General features: G+C 33.8%; 1 protein-coding gene across 1 annotated transcript in view; it reads right to left on the reverse strand.

Moving 5' to 3' along the window:
* Window positions 1–2,095: 2,095 nt before the first annotated feature.
* ORC5 (origin recognition complex subunit 5) overlaps window positions 2,096–26,860 on the reverse strand; it is a 78,341-nt gene continuing 53,576 nt past the window's right edge. Inside the window, exons 13-14 of the mRNA XM_079150031.1 lie at window positions 10,359–10,471; window positions 2,096–2,642 (exon numbers count right to left, since the gene is read on the reverse strand). Coding sequence (XP_079006157.1) covers window positions 2,597–2,642; window positions 10,359–10,471 — 159 coding nt within the window. The 3' untranslated portion in view covers window positions 2,096–2,596. The remainder of the gene's footprint in view (window positions 2,643–10,358; window positions 10,472–26,860) is intronic.

The raw sequence follows: 26,860 nt of genomic DNA on the forward strand, positions 1-26,860 counted from the left end.
TTCTGTTCCATTGCTCTTTGTGTCTGTTTTTATGCCAGTAGCATGCAGTTTTTGTTATTATAGCTGTATAGTATAATTTGAAGTCAGGTACTGTGATGCATTATTTTGGCTTAAAATTGCTTTGGCTATTCTAGATATTTTATTTCTATTTGGGGGGAATCTTATTCTTCTGAATGAATTTTAGGGCTGTTTTTTCTAGTTCTGTGAAGAATGTCATTGGTATTTTGATGCATTGAATCTGTATATTTTATGTTCTACTTTTTAAAGCCTCCCCCCCCACACACAATAATGTCACAGGCTGGTAACCATGTCTTTTAACACATGGGCCTTTGGGGGATACGTATCCAAATCATAACAATAGGTGAGAATACAGTGGCACAGACAAGTTGAATAACTTGTCTAAGGCCCCATAGGAAGTAGTGATATAGCTGATATTTGATCCAGGGTAGTCTGACTCCAGAACTCCAAGTCTTAACCACTGCCCTGGTATCAACACTTGATTCCTTTGTCATTTTAAGGTTTAATGAGATAAGGCTTGATGGATCAGAATCCCTTCTAGAGTTTGAAAAGGATTGCTCATCTGTGAGGATTGGTTCAGGGTTGAAAATGACTTGAAGTAAGAAAACATCTTTTTTTCTAATGCCTAAATCACTTTTAGACCTAGGCAGAGTAGATACTGAGTAAAATTTATGTGCCTTAACAGAAATAGCTGCCTTATTTCTGCCTAAACAGAAACTTCTGACCCACCAGTCAACATAATTCTCATCATTAGATTTCTCCCTGTAATTGGAAATTCATATCTTCTGATTAAAGATTTCCATTTACAGATGATCCTTGTTAAAATGCTGATATTCATAGTAAGCTCTATTAGTCTTCATTTAAATCAATTAATTGAATTAGCGAATCACCTAGCAAGTCATTAGAAAGTAAATTATAACAGCAGAGTTCTGATGGCCCAATCAGTGCGAGGAAAATGTAGTTACAGGGTATCATGAAGGGAAGCCATGCCTGGGGTTGGTATCATGGGTTGGGTGGTATAGGAAAGGAAATATTCTGGGCAGGAAACAGGTAACCAGCAGTGAAGAGGTGAAATGGGAGTCACTTTGGGGAAACTTTGCCTTCTTTCTGTCCTTATCTCCAGTTTTCTTTGTGATACCCTCCCCCACTCTCAGAGTTTTTCTCTCAAAATTCAGATTAGTCCATGACAGGCTGTACAGTAAACATGTGTCTGCACAGCAAAACAGGAGGGATGAGAACTGTCCCAGGTGGCACTGCTTTTCCTTGAGTCAGCTACAAACATTGCTTGCTACCTTGATGACATACAGATGTCACCATGCAGGAAACCTAAGCCTGAATCACTACTACGGATGGTCCTGGTTTCTCCAACATTACCATTTTGTGTGGAAAAAGAGACTCTGAGTGAGGATGCACTTATTCACTAGTTTGGATGCCACTCTTTGGTTGAAAAGTATTCCCTTGTTGCCTTACATAAGGAGATGCACTTATTCACTAGTTTGGATGCCACTCTGACTGAAATGTATTCCCTTGCTACATTACATAAGGAGGCAAGAAAAAATTCTTTTCCTTACTCATTACCTGTAAGTAAAAGTGGGTAGAAAACTGCTTTTTCCTTTTAACCAGACAGTGTCAGACAAGCACCACATAAAAAGGCTTCTATCAAGGAACACCATGAGAATTTTTCTTCCAAAAAGAAATGAAAGAATAAAAAGGCACTGAAATTCAAACTAGACTTTATAATTGAGCACTTTATATCAGTTTAAAACAATTTTCAAGAATTCAAATGCTAAAATTCTTCAAAAATATGAACAGATAAGAAAGTCAGAACCAAGGTTCACAACCGATAAAACATTACAAAAAATTCCTGTGAAACTCTTAAAGGCCAACGATTAAAAAGGAAGAAGAAAAAAAGAAGAAAACCATACGCTGATAAAATGCTAGGTTGGGTGACCAGATAAACATTATACAAGTGGAGTGAAGTTACTAAGTAGGCTTATAAACGAAAAGCTGCTCTATGTCTGACCAAACTACCTTGATGTTTGAGAGTTTTGGGATGAAAAGAGAATACAAGCTTAGATTTTAAAAATATCTTGTATTTATTATATTTTGTAACTATGATCTTTTAAAATAGTGGCCTTAGGAAATCTGCTTTGGCAAGCAACTGCAGAGGCTCCTGTGGAGAGGAAGTGAAAAGACTGGGCATATAAACAAGGGCTGCTGGCACATTCAAAGCGCAGGGGATAGTTCACAGAGCAAAACGTAGCCCTAAGTAAATGGGTTTCAGGCAATTTCAGTGTTAAGATAACATCATTAAGAGTAGAACAGATTGTGCTCAAACCCTGCTGTTTATAATTAACACGTTGCTTCCAAATACTCCGGGGTCCCTGGTAAATAGTCTTCTGCTCACATTCACCCAGACCAATCAGAATATTTTCATCAGATTCCATGCTGGGCCAGCACCTGTTTGGACAAATCCAATAGAGCCAAAGAACTCCTTTCCCTGGCCAGCTAAGTAGTTGGATGAACACAGCTTGGCTTAGTCATTGTCACAGTGTCCATATGGCTTTGAAGTTTGTTTTCACAAGAAATCATACAAGTATTTTATTATGTCAAAGTTCACCGTCCTATAAACAAAAACAGATAACATGTTAGCATCCTTACCTCTGGACTGCTCAGCTTTGTATGATTCTGGGAAGCACACACAAAATAATTCACAATTAATGCTAAATAATATTAAAGTGCTATCAAATGTACCATGATAGCATGGACACTAGTTTTTTAAAATAATGCTAAGAACACAGTTCTTTAAAAAGTTGTTTTCTCATTTTCCCATAAAGTTTACTTTAAAACAAAAAACAAAAAACAAAGTTAGAGCCATTCAATATTCTGTATTTCAATTATACTACAGAAAGTAGATTTCATTTGAAAGCTATTTGCTTTTTGTCTAATAATCAGAATAAAGTAATTAGAGATGCAAAAGTATTTAAATCTTCTTTGCTTCTGAACATTGTTTATCTTCCAAACACCTGTTTTATCATTACATAAATGCAGAGCTCATCTGTCCTCATTTGCAGTGTTCATTCTTTTCAGTCTTTTAGCAGTGGCTGACCTGTAAGCGTATTGTAACTAAATCTGTATGATCCAAGAATACGATTCAACAGACGATGTGGATGTATATTTTTATACTCTGATGGCAGGCAGAATAAAATAGCAGACAGAGACATATAATTATTTTCCTTTCTTCAAACTCATTTTTCACTATAAATATTCAGACTGGAGGTTTATTATTTGAATAAATGGTCAAAATAATTAGATATAATGATCTAGCAATAAGTATAAAATTAAAGCCTTAAACATTCAATTCTGCAAAAATAATCATCCATGTGAGAACAGCCTTTTAAAGATTCACTAATTGCATGCTCTTATTTATTAGACCATCACCAATTAATGTTTTTGCCTATCATTTTGTAATACACTTTCTAAAAAAGTTTCTAAGCAAATGACTGACATATCAAATATTTTTTTAAAAACTGGACAGGGAACTACAGATACTGCTTATGAAAATACATTTAAAAATAGCTCAAAAGAGATTCTAGGGCTGCTGTGGTACCTAATATTGGACTGAAAATTACCTTAATTGTTTCAGTATAACACTACCTCTCTGAAGAATACTAAACCTTTCCAAATGGCATAAAAATGCTGCCAAAACAATCCTGCTATCAGGATTGTAGTGATAATACAACTAAAAATAGTTAAATTAAAAAAAAAAAACTTTATCTCATGCAGAAAGACAGAAAAGGTATGGTTATTAAATGATAATGCTACTGTATTTCTGTGTATTTTTCTTTCATTCCCAAATTTACAGGCAATAAGGTACCGATAAAAATAATTTTTAGAAATAATGACACCAGTTGAAAAGATCCTTTTTAAGAGAATCCAGAAAGGAAACAAATACAGTAGGTTACTTTTAATTACTGACAAAAAAGGGAAGTGGAATTTGTACATCTCTTGAAGCACATCTGTCATTAATTACTTGAGGTATTATGGTTACAAACCTAAAGTGACAAAGTAAAATGGACTTAATGTTTGTTTTATTGGTGACTTTTTTTTTTTTTTTGACTTGGGTAAAAACAAAAAGTTTAGAAAAAACTAAGATGAAACTACTTAAATTCCAATACTAGAGGAATTCCTACATTAATTCAATAGAATATTGCATAGCTATACAAAATAATCAATATGAGGCCATGCATACAATATTAAGGTGAAAAGGAGAACAGAGAATTGCAACTGTGTTGTGATAGCCATACAGAAACATTTGTTCAATGAACCAGTATGAGGAGAAGGTATAAACAAATGGAAATACTCCAATTCATTTGTGGTAGGATTCTTTAATTTTTTCAGTAATCTATTTGTATTTACTATAGCATAGTTTGTGCAATACTTTTCTTTAATAGAATGAAAGAACTAATTTAAAATCCTAAGCAACTTAAATGTGTCCTTTTATAAAAACTTTACTATATTTCATTTCTTTACTTTGTTACTGTGAAGTCTTCAACTAAATCAAATCAAACAGTAAAACTTTTAGACTTAAAAACTAAATGAATCCGGAAGTGAATATGTAAGATCATTCCTTTACAATTACACTCTTTATCATTCCAGCTGCCCTCAATATAAATAGGTGACTTGCCAATTGATACCTACATATATTCTTCAAAAATAAGTCAGAATCTGATGGGAAAAACACAAGGACAGCATCAAAAATTGCCAGACATTACAAAGGTAACTTTGTGCTAATCTACTTTTTAAAAAGTTTGCACTTATAAGAAAAGTGCATACATTTGCATTTACTTTCTCTGGCTTTTCATGCCTTGAGATGTGTATTAGATTCACATAAATACTATTTGAAGATTTTGGATAACTACATAGTACAGGAAATTCTGTCTCCCATGGAACACAAATCAAGTGTTATTTAATATAAGCTGGAAAGAAATAGGATAAACACAAATAATGTTAGTAGCAATTTTCTGAGGAGTAATTCTTAGATCAGAATTTAGAGTAATAAGTTAATTATATAACAGATTTAAGAATTTAATTTTGTCTGTATCCTTTCATTTCATTTGGTCAATTCTTTTACTCTGCATTGAAATTTTTTTTTTTCTTCATAGGGACACTATTTTATTTCCTTTTACTTTTATGGGCAATTGAGTTTAGATCCTTTTTAAAAATTTATTTCTTCTGATGACTTCCAATTCTACTATTTTAAATTGCAACTTTAAGTTATCTTGCAGTGTCTTCCTATTGACTGTAGAGAAAAAAAACTGTAAACTTGTAACTTCCATCCACAATGAGATATTATTCCAAGGATAATATTTAATAACTTTTCAGTCATTTGTCATCTGTCTTCTCCCATATTCTATCTTTATACTGTGTTCCCTCTCTAGAACCAGATTTCTACTGTTGCTGTGTTCAAACTTTCCCATAGTTCATTGGTCAACAAAGTTGTCCATGTTGTCTTCAATGAATTATTTCCCCCTTTCTGCGCTTAAATGAAAGTTTGCTCTCCCTGAAGAACTTTCAAATGAAGGTTTAATTTTTCTATTGTAACCCAGACAGTTCTGTCAGGTGGGAATGGTATCCTTGTACAAAAACCTCTGCTCTTCTCAGATCCAGACCATACCATTTACTACCCACCTTGCCATCATCTCTTAGTCACTGAACAATTCAGCATTCAGTTCAGTTTTCTATCCATCCTAAGACCTGTAGCAGCTTAGCAACTTTATTGCACATTTGCTTTCTCATCTTCAATGACTTTTTACTCCCATGATTATAGTCAGAAATGTTCCTTCTCTAAAAACATAAATTCGGACATTCTACCTCCAACCCCAATTTTGTTCCATTTAAGCTCTCTGTAACATCTTGGGACAATCAGTTCACAAACCTTTTCACTTTTCCTGACCTACAAATACTAAATATTTATGTGCCAGACATTGAACTATCAGCCCCTGACTGATTTACTTCCTTCCTGCCTAGCTTAGACTCCATGCTTCATCACTTCAAGTGCTCACTTGCTAGCATCCACTGAACTCACCTGGCAAAACCCCAATACTATGTGATTTCAATTATAATTCTTTGCTGTCCTAGTATCTAGCATATGGAATGCTGTTGGAAAAGATCACAAGTCTCACAGATTGGTGCCACTGTAAATTCAAGGTCAAGAACTTCAACCCTCTCAGCAAGCTGCTTTCCTTGTCAGCATTTTCTTTCATTTCCCATGGTAGCTATTTCAAAATTACATATTTCTTCCATGGCGGCTATTTCAAACATTACATATTTCTCTCAAACCACTACTAGTTCTGCCTTTAGTCATACTTTTGCCTCTACCGTCACAGAGAAAATAGAAGTCATCAGAACAGAACCACAACTTTTTGCTACCAAACCTTCAAACTCAGCTCCATCCACACCTACCTTTTTCTCTTGTTATAAACATAAGAGGATTCCCCTGTGTCATCCAGGACTCTTTCAACTCATGTTCCAAATCCTATACTTAGATAACATTTCAAAGACCTTGTGCTTTAAATTAATCTCTTCCTACTTTGTATCATTAACTCTCTGCCTCTATGGTTTTCCCTAACAACTTTTAAATATGCTCAAATCTTAAAAAAAAAAAAAAAAATCCTAGGATATAGGCTCATGAGGATAGGATATAGCTATACTTGTTGGTGTATCTTCCCAAAGTCTAGCACAGTGTTGTGTTTATAATGGGCAACACTATAAAAGTTAAATGAATTAAGGAATGAAAAAGCATTATATGTAGTAGCTGCGTTTACTTTCTGATAAATGCTACTTAAATGTACTATAATCTGACTTCTACCCTATCATACCACTACAAGTATTCCTGCTAAAATTACAAATGATTGCTTTATCATTCCATCTTGGCAGCAACTGACTTTTATTATTCTCTTCCCATATGTTTTCCTAGTTTTCTTGTATATACAACTTTATATATATATATATATATAACTGTAATATCTACTCAAGCTCATATTATGAATACTTTCCTTTTTTTTTTAATCCTTCAAAAGTAGAATTTTCAACAACTATACAGTGGTTTTTTTCCATAAAGCTATGTAAGGAATTACTGACTGATTCCCTTATTTTAGACATTTAGGTTATATTGTGATCTAATAATTTGCTTTCTGCCACACATGTCTGGAAATACGCCTAACTACCTCTTCTTTGATACCTACCCTTGAGTCTCCATAAAATCTCAATTTGGAATTAGACTGTTTTGTTAGTTCTCTTCCTGCTGCCCCCTAAAACAGGCCATATGATTTCCTTTCATCTGAAGTTTTACTGCTATAGGTAAGTACAGGAAAACATGCAATATTTTTTTATTTAGCACGTACATTTAAAGCATCACAATGCTTTAAATTAGGTTTGAGCATAAGGCAGTGAGAGACACGAATACAGTCTGTGCTCTGAGTTTCATGAACTTATTTTACAGAAAGAAAGATGAATTCTAGTTATTCAATTACTTAATTAAAACAAAATGGGACCTTTCTAATTGTGTGTGTCTGGGCCAGAGGGGAATGGTCATATGTTTCAGAAGTTTTCTTTAAGAAACACATTTAAACTGAAATCTAAAAGTCATGTAGCAATTAGCGAGATGAAGGAGAGAAGCTGGAAAATGTGCATATGCAAAGATGGGAAGCAAACCGGTGAATATGAAAAACTGAAAAAGGCAAAGTGGTTAGATTAAATTTCTCCAAGAGGAGAAAGCATGTGTCAGATATGGCAGGCACAAGGGCCACAGCTTTTGGGCCTTATTGGCTATTTTAAAGATTCTGGAAATCTTTAAATCTATGGGAAACTACAGAAAACTTTTAAGCAGAAAAGTGACATATTTTTGTAAGTTCATTCTGGTTATAGTGTTGACAGTAAGTTATAAAAAGATGAAAGTAGACATAAGATCAATTAGGAAGCTACTAGAGAACAGATGATGATGGCTTGGTCTAGAGTGGTAAAGTACAAATGATAAAAAGTGAATGAATGTGCAACATATGGGAGGCCTGGATAGATGCAACAGGACTAATGATTGATCCTGGAAGCATAGGAGGGGGAAATGTCAAGATAATTCCCAAGTGTTAGGCCTGTACAACAGTGGACTACAGTGCTAATCACAGATTGAGGAAGCACTGGAGGACAGTGAAAGATCTTTCCTTTTTTATTGGTAGTGGAATCACAGGTTAGAATTTCTAAATACCTTTTTTGGAAGTGTATTGATAGAGCTGGGACATGTTCAATAAAGGTAAAATACTTTATAAAAGAGGTCTAGCCTTTAACAATAGGGGAGTTATTAATATATAGATGGTTAAAGTCATGGGTGTAGCTAAAACTGCCTAGGGAAAAAGTATTATATGAGAAAAGAGCCCAGGCTCAAGCCTCAAGGAACAGAGCTCTATTTAAAGGTCAGGTGGAGAGAATAAAATGGCAAATAAATGAACCTTAGGAAAAACAGTCAAAGAATGAACAGGAAAACCACAATATTGTAGAATCATGGGATCTAAGAGAAGAGAATTTTAAGAAAAAGAGTGGTCAACAGCGTTAGGTACTACTGAAAGTACAAACAGCCTGAGATGAACATATGTTCAAGAGAAATGGGGTGTATGGAATTTTGAGCACAGGTGGATGAATTCATATTAAGATAGGAAAAAGAAAAAAGAAGTGGGAAGTGGGCATCATCACGGGTAGTACATGGAATTCTCAACTAAAGGTTTCAATTTTTTTCCCCATTAAACAGTGAAGGCTGAACAGAGTGAATATAGACATTAGGATTTCCGATTTGAAGAGTCAAAAATCTTGTAGCAGTAAAGAAGTCTGTGAACCACATGTTTTATTCTTTAATACATAAGCTGAAAAGGCTGGAGGTTGGTAGAAGATAATCAAAATAATGAAATGGAAACAGATAATGAAATGGAAATGAACTGCAAGTCTTAAAGAAGTTGAAGGCAGTAACATTCTGGAAATGGCAACAAGAACGAAGATTGTCACTGAAATGACCTCTAAGCTTGAAGGATTTGTGTTCGGGAAAATAAAATGCAGCCATGAGTTCACTAAGGTGACCTTGAACTTGCAATCTTGCCTCAGCCTCTCAAGTAGCTGGGATTACTGGTATACAACCTGTTCTGGCAGTAACACAGAATTTTTAATTCAGAAGGGACATCAGGGAAGAGGCTGTCAACCTGTGGATTTCAGAGCCTCAATAAGTTGTAAAATTCACTGGAAGAACTCCATGAATCCAGACCCAGGTCAAGCACTGTTTTTAGGCTTAACAAATAATGTCTCATGCCTACATATTTCGAATTCTGAATACATGTAAATACTTTGGTGATTAATTTTAAAGTGACACTAAAAGGGAAACCAGCTATCTATTCAAAGAGGTTGAGAACGCTTGTTTTATTGACTGTCATGTTCAACCTCCAAGTCTACATATACATTATCTCTTCTACTACAGTCCTGACAGATCATTGTCCAGTTGTGACCAAGAAATGAAATCACATTTACCCAAATGGCCTGAACATTTTCCATACAGTGAGTATGTACCTCTTTGTTAGGAAACTTGTTACATTTTTAGACAGCTCTCATTTTCACAAAGTTACTTTTCCTCCCTAAACTTCTAATGCTCTAGAATTACTCAGATCACCCATTTAACACATGACAGCCTTGGAAACACTTGAGACAGTTAACATGTTCTTCCTAAGGCTTCCGTCAGAGAGGTGAAACAGTTCCTCATTTTACCACTCTCTTCCTCATGTCCCTTCAACATGTACCCATTTGTCAATGCTCCTCTTAAAACTCTAAAGGCAGCCCAACACTCAAGATTTGATGTGCCTGTGGCAACACAGAATTATAACCTTTGAATAACATAGCATATTGCTATTAGTGATATCTAAGTCAGGATTTTAAATGCTATGTGGTCAAATAAAATATTTAGGACTTAAGTTAGGTCTCTCCCATCTTGTTTCTGTACATCTGAGTTTTTTTTGTAGCCAATAATCCATTAAATCTCACCTGCTACGACCATTATTCTGGGCTGAGGTCTTTCAGAATCTTAATATTTGCCATCTAATACATTAGCTACTGCTTCTAAATTTATGTCATTGGTAAGTTTAATGAGAGTTATCATTCTACAGTGGAGCTTGTTCATTCTTGGAACTTAAATGACCTTTTCTTGTTTAAATGACTAATGACATTATATTAGGAAGAACATTAACTTTTATATTTAATATATCATTTACATAATTCAGGATATTTTACATTAATGATTATTTGAGTCTTACCTTGCAACAGCTCTGATGAAGTCTAGTGAGACTGTGCATTTGTATTTTGGTCCTTCAAGTTGATCATCGTGGCCAACCAGGGTTAACAGCTGAAGGGTCACTAGAGAGGTAATCTAAAAACAAGATAACTTTTTATAAGAAAATGCTTTAATGAGATTACATGATGTCCTTTTCTGAAACATTTTACAATACCTTTGATAAAGACGTGTAACTAAACCCACAAAAGTATCTGAAAATATGACTACTCTGAAATTTATATGCACAAACTTGTACATATGTTTAAAGTCCCAGTGTTAAAATTAGAGTTGTTAAAAAAAAAAAGGAGTCATAATTTAACCTCTGATTCAAACTAAGTTACCCCTTAAGGATTCCATTAAACACAGTTTTGTTTCATTAATGACTCAGATGCATAATTGTTAAATCTTTAAAAGTTACAAATAAGCCACATTCCTTCTCTACATAAGCCTTTTATGGAGTTTTTATCTAAATATCTCAGAATATTAAATCTGTACTAACTTGGTAATCAAACAAAATGTGGATTTGGGAGTCAGGGAAACACTAGAATGATTAATAATGGCAAAAGCAAAAGTGTATTTTGATAGGTCAAAACCAAAGTATGAAATAACTTCACATTCATAAATGCTCTGAAATCTAAGAAAGCAAGTTAGTCCAAGAGTTGAAACTCTGAATAGCCCAATCTTATCTTTGTCTTTTCTAGGCCAGCAGGAAAAAGAATCAGCAATGACAAAAAATCTGGAGACTTGGTAACTTGTAACTCTCTAGGACAATATAAAAGATAAGAATTTTATTTATTTACTTATTTAGGTACTGGGGACCAAACCTAGGGATGCTTTACCACTGAGCTGTATGTATCCCCAATCCTTTTTTAATATTTTGAGATGCTATCTGGCTAAGTTGCCCAGACTGGCCTTGAATTGCAATTCTCTTGCCTCTCCAAAGAAGCTGGGGTTACAGGTATGCACCACCATGACTGGCAAGAGATAAGAGTTCAAAGTTGAAATAACTAATCATATGTCACAGGAATTAAAATGCTCAATTTGTGATTAATTTTTTTTCCCTTGCAGTACTGAGGAATGAACCCAGGGGTTCTTACATGATAAGCAAACACTACCACTGAGCTACACTCTAGCCCTAATTTGTGTATTAATGCTTTGCAGATAATAAGTAAATGTTCTATGAATAATACAAACAATAACAACAGTAGTGCTTTGCTTGATTTTAAGTTCTATAGATACATAATCTCATTAAGTCTTATATGAACCTATTGGGGGATATTATATACTCATTTTATAGATGAGCTATGGAGATGTTACATAACTTTCTCTGATCCTAGAACTAGTGGGTGGTTCAGAAAGAATTCAAACCTAGAACCCATGCTCACCCTACACTTTAATGAATTCCACTACATCTCCCATTATGATTTTAAAGGGAAACTGTCATTTAGTGTTTGGTCAGCTGTCATTATTTATTAACAAATTAAAAGGCAAACAGATGGTAGATATCAGTACTTTATAGAGAAAATACTACAGTCAACAAATATACAGCAATATTTTAATTAGAAAAATAGTCCATACTAATACATCAAAATGTGGAGCTCTGCAATCAAAATGTTGATTTTAATTTCTAATTCAATATCACCAATCAGGTTATACCTTGAAACATTTTTTATAAGTGCTTTAGGTGTTGAAAAAAGTGTATCTTTTACAGCTATGGGGTGCTCTGTTCTATGTGTCTATTAGATCAAGCTTGTTACTTATGTTGTTCAAATCTTACATACATGATTTTACAAAAACCTACTTGATTCATCAAAACTGAGATATTAAAATTTTCCCACTATGATAAGGGGGAGGAGTCTCTTTTCTTGTAGTTCTGTTAGTTCTGCTTTGTTTTTTTGAAACTATGTTATTAAGAGCACAAAGATTTAAAATTATTATACTTGTAGAACAGTGAAACTCTTTCACTATTATATGATCCTTTTCTTCTTCAGTAATGGGTTTGCCTTGCAGTGTAAACTTCCTCATACTGATACAGCTATATCAGCATTCTTTTACATGCTATGCCTGTTTTCTATGTTACTGCTTGTGATTTTACTTGAGTTTTATGTTTTCTTAACAGTTTATTTATTGCGGTTCAGGGGCTTGAACCCAGAGACTTGTACATGGTAGACAAGTGTTCTACTACTGACCTACATCCCCATCCCATTTTCTTAACTTTGGACAATTTGCATGCAAACAGCATTGCAGGGTGTTTTGGTCGAACCTTTCAGTTAAGTCATATATTGCATTTGATTTTATTAGGCATAATGATTTTCTAAAATTTTATTTCTATCATTATGTCAATGTTTCTCTTTACTATGTGTTCTTTTCATTCCTTGGTTGGCTTTTATTGTACTGAATTATATATTCTCATTCTATTGTTTTTACTCTAGTACTCTGGAAATTGATATATACTCCATCTAAATTCCAATTTCCATTTTGATTTTCTTCTTAGTTCTCAAACTATTTGAGAAATCTTTCTTAATTTCTAACTTAAGGAGTTTTTCTAGTTTATTTTTTTGGCAGGGGGTGGGGTGCTTGCAGAATGCAGTGTGAATACTAGTTATCCTTTGAAATTTGTGCAGTTGGGGAAAAGGCTGTACAGGGACATGGGTATCGCTGTGACAGAGAGTGAAAGTGACCACAGTGGCTACCCTGTCAGCCTCTTCTGCTCACCAGGTGTCTGCCCCCTGTTTGGAAAGAATGTTACCAGCTGATGGCAATTGAGCACAAAACATGCCTACCATCTGGGATGACTCATCTGGGCAAATGATGTGGGATGTGACAAGTTTTCTCTCATACATATATGTACATAATATCCTCCATTCTGCCTCTTGCCTGAAAAGCCTAAAATGCTTGGGGTGAGGGTGGGGGGGGGGGGTTAACATCTGTATGGAATGTGACAGGCATTTTTTTCTTGTCATTCTATAATAATATAGTATAACAATTATCTATATAGCATTTACATTGTATTAGGTATTATAAGTAATCTAGCGATGATTCAAAGTATCCAGAAGGATACCTATAGGTTATAAGCAAATACTGTACCATTTTATATAAGAGATTTGAGCAACTAAGGATTTTGGTATCCACAGGGCTCCTGAAATCAATCCCCTGCTGATAATGGGGGATCATAATACTAATTAAAAAGAAAAACAGTGGAGGTGTACTAATATCAGACGAAAGAGACTTTTTAAAAAATTTAAAGAAAGGTTGACTTAATAATGAAAATATTCAGGTCCTTGAGACCTTTACTACAAAGGTATGAGACATAACAGCATGAGCAGCCAAGAATAAAAGGGTCCTCAGGGTAGGGTAAATAGTGCTATAAGCCAAGATAAGACAAGCTATATCCTTCCCAGATTAGAAACAGGTAGAAATTCATGATGAGAACAGATCTGAATTTTTAATGAATGGGAAGATAGAAAAGAGTTAACATGGTCTCTTTATGGCAAACTACATTAACTTCAATCCTTTCTATTTTTCCTGTAAGGATTCATTTGCTATAATAGGTTAGTAATAGTCATTTGAAAATCATCACTAAACTCCCTTTATTCTTAAAGGCACTTCTCCTTAGTATTTTTTCTTTTAATATAGAAAAAAACATCAATTACCTTTAACTCTGCCACTGGCATTTCCTTACATTTCTTATAACTTCTACTTTGCTGTGATTGAAATATTCTTATATATTTAATTACATTCTTTAAACTGTAATAAAAATACTCTTCTACCATTTTCATAGAAATAACACAAAATCTGTTTTTAATCCACTCAAATTTGAATTTCAGAAATATTTCAGATACCTCAGTTTTATGACTTTCACCACATTAGTTATAATAATGTTCAAAGGCAAATGTTAGAACCAACAGTCCCTTGAAGCCACTTTCATTCTACCAGGATTTCATGTATAAATTGATCATATAAAGTGTGCAAAGGATATAGTATCACTTTAAGACACAGCAATCAAAAGTACCTCCAAAATATTAAGATGATTACTCAATTTGGGGAAGAGAAGGGATTTAGGAAAACCTAATACACTAAACTCTAAACCAAAAGAAAGTAATTAAATTAGAATTCGAGTTTTCACATTAAAAAAAAAGAAACACCTAATTTCAGGGTTTTTTCATTCCTCAACATTATCATATAAAAATTATTCAAAAACTCAACATACAAATAACTAGCTGAGAGGAGAATATCTATTATATAAAGTAATTTGAAAATACACCAACAATTTAAAAGTACTTTTCTAGTTTATTAAAATATTTATAGAGTAAAATTAGAATAAATAATGTACAAAAATTACCTTATAGGATCAACATTTTGAATCTCATACTAATTTATAACTGTGCTAAATGGACACTTTTGGAAAAATACATATGAAGCCTCTATAAAAGGGAAAAGGGAGGGAGAGAAGGAGGTATGATTATCAATGGTCAATTGGAAGGATCCTTGAGACGATGGGACTGGCCTGTACCTTGATTGTGGTGGTGGATTTGCAAACCCACATACAAGATAAAATTTCATATACCCAAAGACACAGACATACATAAAAATGGAAACATGAAAGGGCTGAGAGTGCTGCTCAATGGTAGAGGATATGCTTAGAAAGTGAAGGACTCTGCGTTCAATACCCAACACCCACTCCTCCAAAAAAGGAAAATCATAAAACCAAATCAAGATGACAAAAATGAATATATGTAGAGTGAGAAAATTTGAATAGGATCAAGAGATTGCATTAATGTCAATTTCCTGGTTGTGATATTTTACTACAGTTTGGTAAAATTGGAGGAAACTAGCAAAGGGTACACAGGAACAAAGAGCCCATATTAGTTTTTTAAAACTGTGGATGAATCTATAATGAACTAAAAAAAAAAAAAGATATAATTAAAAAATTAAAATGATGATAAAGTACTCAAAATACATAGGAGATCTGGAGTTATTTCAAAATGTTTAAGTATCTAGTAGCTACCAAAATATATTTATAAAAATATTTTTGAACATATTTACAAGGTTTCTAAAATATATTCTTAGTCATAGATGGATATAATACATTTATTTTTTTATGTGGTGCTGAGGATTGAACCCAGTGCCTCACATGTGCTAAGTGCTCTATCACTGAGCCACAATCCCAGCCCCTACAAGGATATTTTTTAAAAAACACTTGATAAAATGTGACCTTAAATGGGAAAATCAGAGAAAATTAATTTTTCAATATTGATATGCCACTGCAATAGATTTTTAAATGTTTATAGATTTTAGATTTCCCCCTACTTACAGGTATATAATTAGTTATGACTTATAGTTCAGTCTCCAGGAAGATTCTTAGCCAATGATTCATGCTGTGTGCACATAAAGGTTCTCACAGAGTTGCCACAAACCTGGGGCTAATAAAACTTACTATTTCTTCTATAGTATAGGAGGATTATAGTAAAACTGTTAATTGTATCAAAATTCCACCCTGAGTGTTCTGTTTTCCTAAATTATTTTATTTCTATTTTTTAACATAATGACAATTCTGTTTTTGTTTATTTGGGGGCTATAAAAACCATTTTAAATTTACTTAAAAAGCAAAATTTTCCAATGTAAAAATAATTGCAAAATAAAACTCTGAGCTATCCCATCAGGACAGGAAACCTTGGAAATCAATGCCTCAATTTAACAGATGAGAAAACACATCATAAAAGGGTGACTGGAATTATGAGTTCTTAGTTAGGCACCCCAAACATACTATATGTTCCACAATTATTTAATGTGAAAGTCTCAAAGACAAAGAATACAACACATATGACATGCTAGAGGTTTACTATAAAACATTTTAAAGTTAAAACAACTACTTTTAAATTTAAGTACTTACAAACATTTAATATACTAAAAATGATCAGCCGAAAAAACAATGCCTTATTTTGGGTGTTGATGAACATTAGAAAATGGTTTGGCAAAAAAAAAAAAAAAAAGAAAAAAAGACCTCAGCATTAGTCTGTGTGCTTTTATTTTTCTTCTATTGTCTCTCAAAATTCTTGAGAATCACACATGTAAATTGGTATTCACTCCTCTCAGGACCTAGCAGAGGATAAACCTAGAGGGGTGGGGAGAAGAGAGCTACAAGAACTAATTAATAATATTAGCAAATATGGGAAATTAGTGGTGTAAAGACCGGAATTCATTTATTTTGTCTAGGTTCTACAACAGGCATTGTGCTAGGCACTTTTAATTTCTTCAGTCCTCACAATCCCCCATAATTAGTTACTATAAATAAACCTTTTTCTTTTTTTTCCAGATGAGGAAACAACCTCAGAAAGGTTAGTAAATTTCTCAAGGTCACTGAATTAATAGCGGTAAGAAGAGCAGTAGAATTAATACTACCTGAATTCGAAACCTGCATTCTTTATACTACTTCAAACATGAAGAACACAGGTAAGAAAGAACTTTGTTGGGATACAATAAGGGAATTTTCATGGAAGAAGGAAAAGTGAGTAAAATGTAACTCTGTCAGTATTCCACACTTAAAGCTCTCTTGAGGTTAGAAACTCCAGGAAAGTTGAATACTTGAGGTTAGAAACCCCAGGAAAGCTGGCACTGCTGATAGAGAAAAATTCTTAAATGAAACCAGCAATAAAGACAAAGAAGCATGTCAACAAATACAGGCAAATGTCCTGTCCCAGGAACACAGAATAGCCTTGAGCAGTAACAATCAATAATCCTGTGAGCACAATTCTTAGATGTGTGGGATACAATATTAATGTAGAATTTATTTAACCTAATGACATGTAAACTTACCATAAATCAGACTATATATTATATTAGAAATAAACATTGTTTTTAAGGTTTAATTTTTAAAATGTAAATAATTTAAGAGGGAGGACATGATTTTAAAAATCTGAAATTATTAGGCAACAATGAAAATGGTATCCTGAAGTTAAGTTTCTTATGCATCTGTGGATTAGAGATCATTTGCAAAAAAAATTTCATGATTATCAATCATATAATATATATCAGCTGAATGTACTAAAAGTTAGGATAAACATTAAAATCTTTTTAAAACAATTTCTTAAAAAGTCAATTTAAGTAAATTTTAAAAATTTTAAAAAGTTAAAATTTGTAGGGAAATTATTATTCCCTTTCTGAGTTTCTATAACCTATGAAGACATATTCTTTTGCAAATAATGTTCTAATTTTAGGGGAGATATACTGCTTTCCACAGCTGCTTTTCTTGTCTATTTTGTTAAGCTCAAAGTTAAATGAATGAAATTTTAATGAACTGAAAAGTAGCCTACGGAGTAGATTTTCTTTTTCAAAGTCAGGACTTAGAGTCCAGAGAAAGAAAGAAAACACAAAGCTAAAATTTATGGGTTTTGCCTAAAAAAACAAAACAAAACTACTAAAAGTCAATGATTTTTACCTCTAGATTTTTAGTTACATGTTTCCACTGATGTTTTCCCTCAAAATAAAAAAATTTGGTTGTTTCAGTTCTTGGTTTAAGAATAAACAAGCAAAATCCCTACAAATCTGAAGCATCCTGTTATTCAGAAGATGTATTTTCCTAGCTTTCATATATTAGTATCATTCTAACAGTTTATGAAATAGTCTACCTTACTTTAATAATTTGATCCAAAAGAAAAGTATATTCTTTAGCTTTTGCCTAGCTCCTATTATGACCAAGATACTCACAATGAAAAATAAAAAATGAAAATTGTCTTATATACACAATATTTTTAGATTTACATCTTAAATGGGGTTGTGCAATATTTGCTTAGTTAATCTTTGCTCTGTGTATTATTATGTTCTTTGTTCTCATCCATGTAGGGGATGAGATGATTATTTATGTCTTAACAATAGGAGTTCATGTACCACAGTGAGGATTTTTTTTTTCCCCCCTTAATCTGAGAGGCAGTCACTAACAAGCTTCAGCTGGAAATGCTTGATGTAAAAACAGTGTGAACCTGTTCCTGGGCTAATAAACTGTTCTTTCTGCCAACAAAAGGAAATCAATTTACAACTGTAATTAATTTTTAACATGCTCATTATTTTTATAGGTTGGTACATATGTCAACTGATTTATGAACTATCCTATTTTGCTTATCCTGGAGGAGCTTTACAATCTAAAATAAATTATTTAAATAAATGAACTTAATATATGAAATGTCAATATATGGATTCCATATCATCCAACAAGTACTACATTTGATCCGATATCAACTGATGTGACGGTTCATGGCATATACCAAGAGTTCAACTGACATTTTTATACACACAAAGTAAAGGAGGTGAGTGCAGCATATGGAAGAGATGGGCAAATATTGTTAAGGCAATTCAACTTATAATCATCATGATGAATTTTTACTCCCTGCTCCCAATAAAAGAGAAAGGTAGGTTGTTAAGTCTTCAAATATGCTCAGATAAACAAAAAGCATTTTTACACATAAAGGAACTAAAGATAGTATCATTAATTACTGAAACTTTTAAGCACATAAATGTCACAAATCTTTAGTAGCCATGAAGACCTGAAGTGCATATTAGCAGAATAGGAAGTAATTCATCCAAAGAGTGAATCTTATGTTCATAGTACTGTGCACAAGATACAAAACCCCAAAGACCAGCTCTATGCCCTCAAAGAACTCAGGATAGAAGGAAACATACAATAGAATGATGATACACTTTTAATGCTAGTAATAAGAGTAAACAGAATTATCTGATTGTAGAGAAGAGAATGAATTAATAGGGAAGCAAAATGTGGGTTCATTGTGAAACAGTATTTGGGGGGTGAACCATGAAGTGAAAAAGAGCTCAAAAATTGTAGGAGTTTTGTACATGTAAGATACAAAAACAACAATAAAAAATCAGTGTGCTTTCAGAGAGGAAACAGCTAATTATAAATTGTATATAGGGTACACAAAGGAAGTGACAGAAATTGGTCTACATTGAGATGGGTCTTACAAGAAGGGTTTTAGAATGCAGACCTGGTTCTGCAGATAATGGAACTCATTAATTAAGTGTAAGCAGAAAAAATAAGACCAAATTTATTTTTTAAGGTTTATTCTGATACCTATAAGGAAGATGAACTACAAAGAAAAAACAGATAGGAAGCTGGTTCAGTAGTCTAAGAGATAATAAAGCTATGGACTTAAGTCAATGTTGGTGGAGATGGGAACAAGGGAACATGTTCAAAAGACATTTCCATTTAGGAGGAAAAAGAGACTAGAATTGTTGACCTACTAAATTGAAGGGAGGAAAAGAGTTCAGAGATAATTTTCCCTTTAGTTAAACTAAAAACTACAACTAAAATATATACGTACATCACATAGTATGTAATTAATAAAGTATGAATAAATAAATGGCTAGTTTTGAAATCTAAGGCTGAAACTCATAGGAATGGCTTAGGAATGATTTGGATTATCATACCAGTGCATGATACCTTAGGGGCATTAAGGTACAATACAGGTTCAGTTGCAATTTGGATGAAATAAAGGGTAAGGGATCAAATATAGAATTCAAAAGTCATCAACATATATGCAGCATTTTGTGCCCGGGTATAGATAAAATAGTTTTGGGTAAACCTAGTTCCCTTTCTTATTCTGAAGTATAGGGGCAAGATTACTTTCTATAGTCCATACTGAATTCTCTAACCACCATTCAAAGTGCCTAAAGATCAGAGAATAATCAGGTTCTAAAGGGGACCTGGGCCCAAGGGAAAGAACAAGGACTTTGTTGCAGCAGTCTATCCATGAATGGGTAGGGGTAGTATGTCTATGAATGGGAAGATGAGACCAAGTCTCCACCCAAAAAAATTCTATCTAGGTATGTGCTGACAAGCTGTCACTGGAAACTTCTTTAAGCATCACCATTCTTTCATCATCTTTTTATAGAAAATTTTTTAAATGTAGCACACATTCCATAAGGGAGATTTTTCCCAAATCATTTACCCACTAACCTGTTCTTATTAAAACTCCTTTTCTCATTAAAAGTCTAATCAAAAAAGCTCTGTCTAGTACAGATTTGCCTACGTAGGCACTACATAGGTATTTGCAAGTATGTATCCATGCAAACTTTTCTGGTGTGTTTTTAGCTCAAAATGTGCTAAATCAAATAAAATGTATTGGCACTCAATGCATTTTCAAAAAAAAATGCAAATAACATATGTATACCTGGCATAATTATTGGACGCAGTACTGGGTTTTGAGAAAGGTAGTTATAAAATATTGCCTACAAAAACAAGGTACCAATGTATTATTTAATACAGAAGTAGAGAGCATAACTTTTGCATTTTTACATATCACCACCCGTAAGCCATGGTTCTAGTTTTCTAGGGTTCTGTTAAAAGGTCTTACTGCTGGACTGACATTCACAGAGGCAAAGTGGGTATACTGAAGAAATTTAACACCAGATTTAGGTAAGACAAGAGAAGAACAGGAAAAAAAAATTGTTCTTTTACAAATGGGAATAAGAAAACAACATTTTACCTGGGGCGGTAGAATAAAATATACTATATTATTTATTATCATTGGTAATATTAGTACTCTTTACAATAGTGCAGTTAGTAAAAATTATAGATCAACTTTACTCTTTTTAATCATGAAGTATCCCAAAATAGTTTTTTAAAAATCTCCTGAAATAGGTTCCTACTGCAGAGTAGCGTGATGGCAGAATAGTAATATATCCACACCAGGGGTAGTAGGAGATTTGAGAATCTCATTTACTGCACCAGTGGAGGCTGAGCATCATGGCGGTGATGCTCTTAGCTGCTAGAGAAGAGCTGGCCTCTTTCAAACAGCATCCCTGCTGACCTATTCATCAGCGAAGTAGGCATTAAGTAAGACTCCTTTACCAATTTGGAATTGAATGACTCTCAATCTCAGTTGTGGTTAAGGAAAAAAAAAACAAAAAAACACTAAGATTATTAGAAAATGTTAGCATCCAAGATATTTTCTGTGATTTACATAATTTATCTTAATAGCATCAAGTATTTTGGTTGAATATTGCTGAGAAACTGGAATGCTGGTACAAGACAAATGAAGTATAGAGAAATTACAAAGGCATGGCTCTTCATACATTTCTAATACTCTAGTATCCACAGAATATTTAAAAGAAAAACTGCCTCCTTTAGTCACCAAGTTTAATATCTATAAAGATAATGCTCAGACTCAAATCAATTTATATGCATATCTTAGAGCTAGATTTTAAGATTTTTTTATTTACAAGGCTCAAATTCTTATTTAATCAACGTATGTATTAGCATTTCTATTGACTGTTTTCTAAGGTTATGTGACTAGCTTTTAACAAATTTAATTACTTTTTGTGGAAATACTAATAAAACCATAATACCAAGTTTTATGCAAATTATTTTTTCAGAAAAAGAGGTTTTATAATATTAAGCAAAGTCTTTATAAAATCAATTTATTTGAAGTACTTCTGGTTAAAAAAACTATATAAGTAGTATAATGAATATAATTTTTCATAATAAAGTATTTGAAATATAACAATATAACTTTTTATGGAAAGTCATTCAAATAATTTATAATGCATTATGCACAATACACTGCTTATTTGTCCATTACATAACAAGTCCCAAGTGTTGACTGATAATGTCATGTCTAAATTCAATTGGTTATTAACAAAACTGAGTTTGACACAAAGGTATCAAATAATCATTGCTCTAAACACTAAATTCAAGGCATGTCAGAAGAAACATTCAATACATATGTTATCATTTGGTAGAAGACACATATAAGTTATCAAATATCAGAGATAACGGAAGTTTAAAAAAACTTCTTTAAATACTCTATTTTAACTATGAAGTAGTTAGTATTTACTTTAAGTGGTTAGGTATTAGTTCCCTTAGGATATTATCTTTCCTCAGAGTAAATACACACATACACCAGTAAGTCTAACACAAGCTAGAATCAGGTAACTGCACTAGCACAAATGGAAATCTATGACAGCCACAGACTCATTTTCTTCCCGTTTGTATTCTCTATATTCAACACAGTGCCCAGAATGTAGTAGACACTTAACGAATACCTGCATGCAACAAGTAAGCAGAGAAGGAAAAATTTAATTCCAACTAGTGGTAGAAGATAAACACCAACTTTGAATTTGAAGCTTGAATTAAAATATTTCAATCTTAGAATAAAATGAATATTAATAAAATCCCTCATATCAGAAAACTGAAAACTAAACAAATACACTTTAGATCTGTGTCTGAAAAAAATACCAAAAATTTGGCTTCAGTTGAATAAAATGTTAGCTACCTTAAGTATAATAAAAATACAATGAAGTATAATACAATATCTTCCTATAACTATGATGAATTAGAGATGAAGTATTTGCTTCCAAAACCTCTCATACATAAAATAATGAAATTACTCTGCTTTCTAACTGAAGATAAATTCATCTGGGGAAAAAAAAAAAAACTTTATATTTACCCTACTTAGCTCATAAACCAATTCATAAAGCAATTAAATAAGGAGAAATCATAAGTTAAATTCTATTACAATTAATGCAACCTCTGTACGAAAAGATTGATTCATGATAGACAAACTGATACAAATAAGTCCAATGGTGTCTTAAAATATGGTATAATGTAAGCTCAAAAGCAGAGAAAATAGAAATAGAAAGGTACTATTTTTTAAATACATATTGGTATGTAAATCTATGCTCCAAAATGCTTCTTATCCATGCTCATATAAATGAAAATAATTTATAATAACATTTAATTTTTACTTATTAAATTGTGTAAAACGAAATGAGAAACCATACATAAATTATATATTAATACTGATAATTGTGTCAGTATGGCACATAAAACTGTTTTAAAAGAACTATGTTTCCTTATCTTTTGGCTGTTTTTTGATATTAATTCAGAAAAAATTTTAATAATATAGTACTAAAATAACTTACTTTAAATGGCAGAATGATAGTGAATTACTTCAAAATTATTTTTCAAATGTTAACTGATCATAAGACCAGAGATCATAACATCAATGATAATGTGATATAAAAATGAGTCATTAAATGTCCCTAATCCTTAAAAATCAATTTTCCTTTTACAGTTTGAATCTGGTACAAGTTTCTAAAGGAAATGATTTTAGAAATAAACTCCTCAGCAATTTTATCCTTTGGGGAAAAAAATAAAGCAATACGACAATATTTTAATTTACCTGATATACCTGGCAGTGTTAAAGAACTACCTCTATTACTTTTGCCTTTAAATAACTACATGAGGGCAAGGATAACTAAGAAAAGATCCAAAGCTCTAAAGAATAAAATAAAAAGCTAAAAAATTTCCAAACAAGTTATCATTTTTATTAAAAAAAAAATTAAATAAAAAAGTGTAAGTGGGTATACACTTTTGAAAAAAAAGATAATTCAATATTTTGTGTTTTTGAGATGGTTTTCAAAATTTTACCTAATCAAATTAAAAACCTGAAGGTAATATCCATAAATTTTACCCTTTTACTGCATTTAAGTTGTATAGTTTATCTCTTCTATCCATGAACAAAGGAGAAAAAAACACTAACCAGAATTAATGTTTGTTTCCCATGTGTTCAGACACATGTACAAGCTCTACATTTATCTTATTTGAAGGAGAATTTTAAAAAATTACTTATGATAATGATTTCAAAATCATACTGAAAGTAAAATTTGGGTAGGAATAAAATGATCTTAAAAATCATAAAAATTTAAAACCATATTTTTGGTAGGTTCAGTAAATCTGAGCACGAACATAATTTAAATGTTAAATGTGCAACTCTTATTCACTTATTTATGAGACTAAAGTAATTAATGAGTAAAATATATCTAAAATTCAATTAAGAACTTCAGAAGAATACCAACTTCAATATTCCTAAGACTTTCATTATTATTCTCAATTAAAATTTTAATAAACTTAAAAACAAAGTATTATCTCATAAGTTCATCACAGAACAGATTTAATGTATTTAAATGAAGTACAATAGAAATAAACTTGCTTTACACTAATTTTGAACATATATATCATAAATAATCACTGTTATATGTTTAAAATTTTTAAATAATTATAAGTGGTAAATCAATCTCCAAAAATAACATATTACTATAAAATAAACACTTTAAATAGTTTCATGTAGACTAAGAGAATAGAAAAATACCTATTACCTCAAATAGGCACATCACAACCAATAAAAAACAATTTCACTGCCTGGTACAAAATATTAATTCAATATACTTATTGATCTTATTTATATTTTCATGAAAGTGTATACACATACGTTATTAAAAGTCTTTAGGTAATTTTACTTTTATTTCAATAAAGCAAAATGTGAAATTAAAAAACATTCTCTAAATATCAAAGACATTGTTAACACAAGTTATTTTAATTCAACTTAAAGCTAGAATGAAACAATACTGCCATCTAGTGTTTCTATCAAATAAGCACTTCTAATACAAATGAGGTCACATTTTTGGTGTTCATTTTAAAAATTAAGTATTTAGGTTAATACAAATTGTGATTTCCACAGGTAAGAGTATAGTTTTGACAGATGAATGAAAGGAATAAAAATAGAAAATTCATCATTGGGAATTAGAATTTTAAAAGGCATCTAGTGAGAAATACATTCTTTTTTGGATACTTTCTATCTTTTCGTAGTACTGAAAACAGAACTCACAATCTCATGCTTGCCAAGCCAGCTCTCTACCACTGACTTACAACTCTAGATCCCCCTCCCCTGTCCCTTTATTATTGAGATAAGGTCTCACTGTGAACCTCAGGTTAGCTTCAAACTTGTGATCCTCTTGCTTCAACCTCCCAAAGAGCTGAGATTACAGATGTGCATCACTGCACCTGGCTTACATTTTGTTTCTGAACACAATACATATATTATTTGATTTTCTTGGATATGTTATCAATCAAGCGTAAATAAAGGTCAATTCCTGGGCTACTTGTATCTATCCTTGTGTATGCCTCAATCCTTCATATCCCAAATGGGAATGACCAAGATTAAGGACTTAAACTTTTTAAATGAACATAAGGAAATTCATGTATAGCAGTCTTTTAAATAAACAAACAATTTTAATTACTAAGTATTAATGAGAAGAGATAAAGAATAAAAAGATCAACTTCAACTGCCAAGACTGAAAAGAATTTAACTTCATTAACGGATAAAAGAAACATTTTGGGGGGGTTTCAAGATGGCGGCCTAGAGGGTGGCTGCATTTCATGTTGCTCCAGGACTCAGGATTCAAAAGAGGAGATATTGAGACGCTTGGGACCAACTCAAAGCAGCCGGGTGACTCTCACCCCCTGGGGAGGCATCCCGGATGGGACGGTGGTCCCGGAACGCAGGAAACTTTGTGAAGTAGAACTGCCGGCGAGACACCCCTCCCCCCGCTGGAGCAGTGAACTCGGACAGCTGGGAGCGCCGTAAAGGAGGCCGCTCGGCACAGCGCTGGGACTCGGAGCAACCACTGGGGCTCCGGTGGCTGCCCAGGGGAAGAGTGGCGAGGAGAGCTGTGTGGACTCAGGACACTGGGACCTGCCCTGAGGAGGAGGAGGAGGAGGAGCGTGGCCACTTGGATTCGGAGTGACTGCACCAGAACTACAGGCGGTTGCCAGAGGAGAAGCTGCGCAGCGAGCTGTTTGGACTCAGAACGACGCTTCTGAACCCCGGGGCCTGCCCTGAGGACGAGGAGGAGGAAGAGGAGTGCGGCAGCTTGGATTCGGGGTGACTACACCAGAGCTACAGGCGGTTGCCAGAGAAGGGGCTGCGTGGCGAGCTGTTTGGACTCAGACCACTTCTGAACACCGGGGCCTGCCTGGAAGAGTAGGAGGAGGAGGAGAAGCGCGGCGGGTCGTGTGGACTCCCAGTGACTGCATTAGCGCTCCAGGCGGCTGCTCAGAGGAGAAGGCGAGTGGTGAGTTGTTTGGACTTAAAGGGACAGCTCCTGAACACAGGGGGGCTGCCTGGAGGAGAAGCGTGGTGGGACGCTTGGTCTTGAGTGGCCGCACCAGAGCTCCGGGCGGTTGCCCAGAGGACCTGTGCTGCGGGTCACGTGGACTCAGAGCCACTCAGAGCGACCGCTCCTGAACACCCCGGGAGTTATCTGGAGAAGGAGGAGGAACGGGGAGAGTCACTTCGACTCGGAGTGATTGATTGCCCAGGGCTACGGGTGGTTGGAGGAGGTGGAGGCACGCAGTGAGTTTCTTGGACTCCTAGTGACCGCACCGGAATACTCGGCGGCTGTCTGGAGGAAGAGGCGTGTGGCGGGTCTCTGGGATTCAGAGCGATTGTACAGGGCCCCAGGTGGCTGCTCAGAGGAGGGGCCGCATAGCCAGGCGATTGCGTGCAGAGCAGGATCCCAGGATCTGGGAGGCTTCTTGGTGGAAGAGCCGCACAGAGACAGGCTTAGGGCGGAGCGAGGGTTCCAGGCCTGCAGGCAGATTCTCTGAGGAAGGGCAGCCTAAGGAGATTCATC

Source organism: Sciurus vulgaris, assembly GCF_902686455.1.
Source record: "Sciurus vulgaris genome assembly, chromosome: 8".
In the NCBI taxonomy this organism is placed as follows: domain Eukaryota; kingdom Metazoa; phylum Chordata; class Mammalia; order Rodentia; family Sciuridae; genus Sciurus; species Sciurus vulgaris.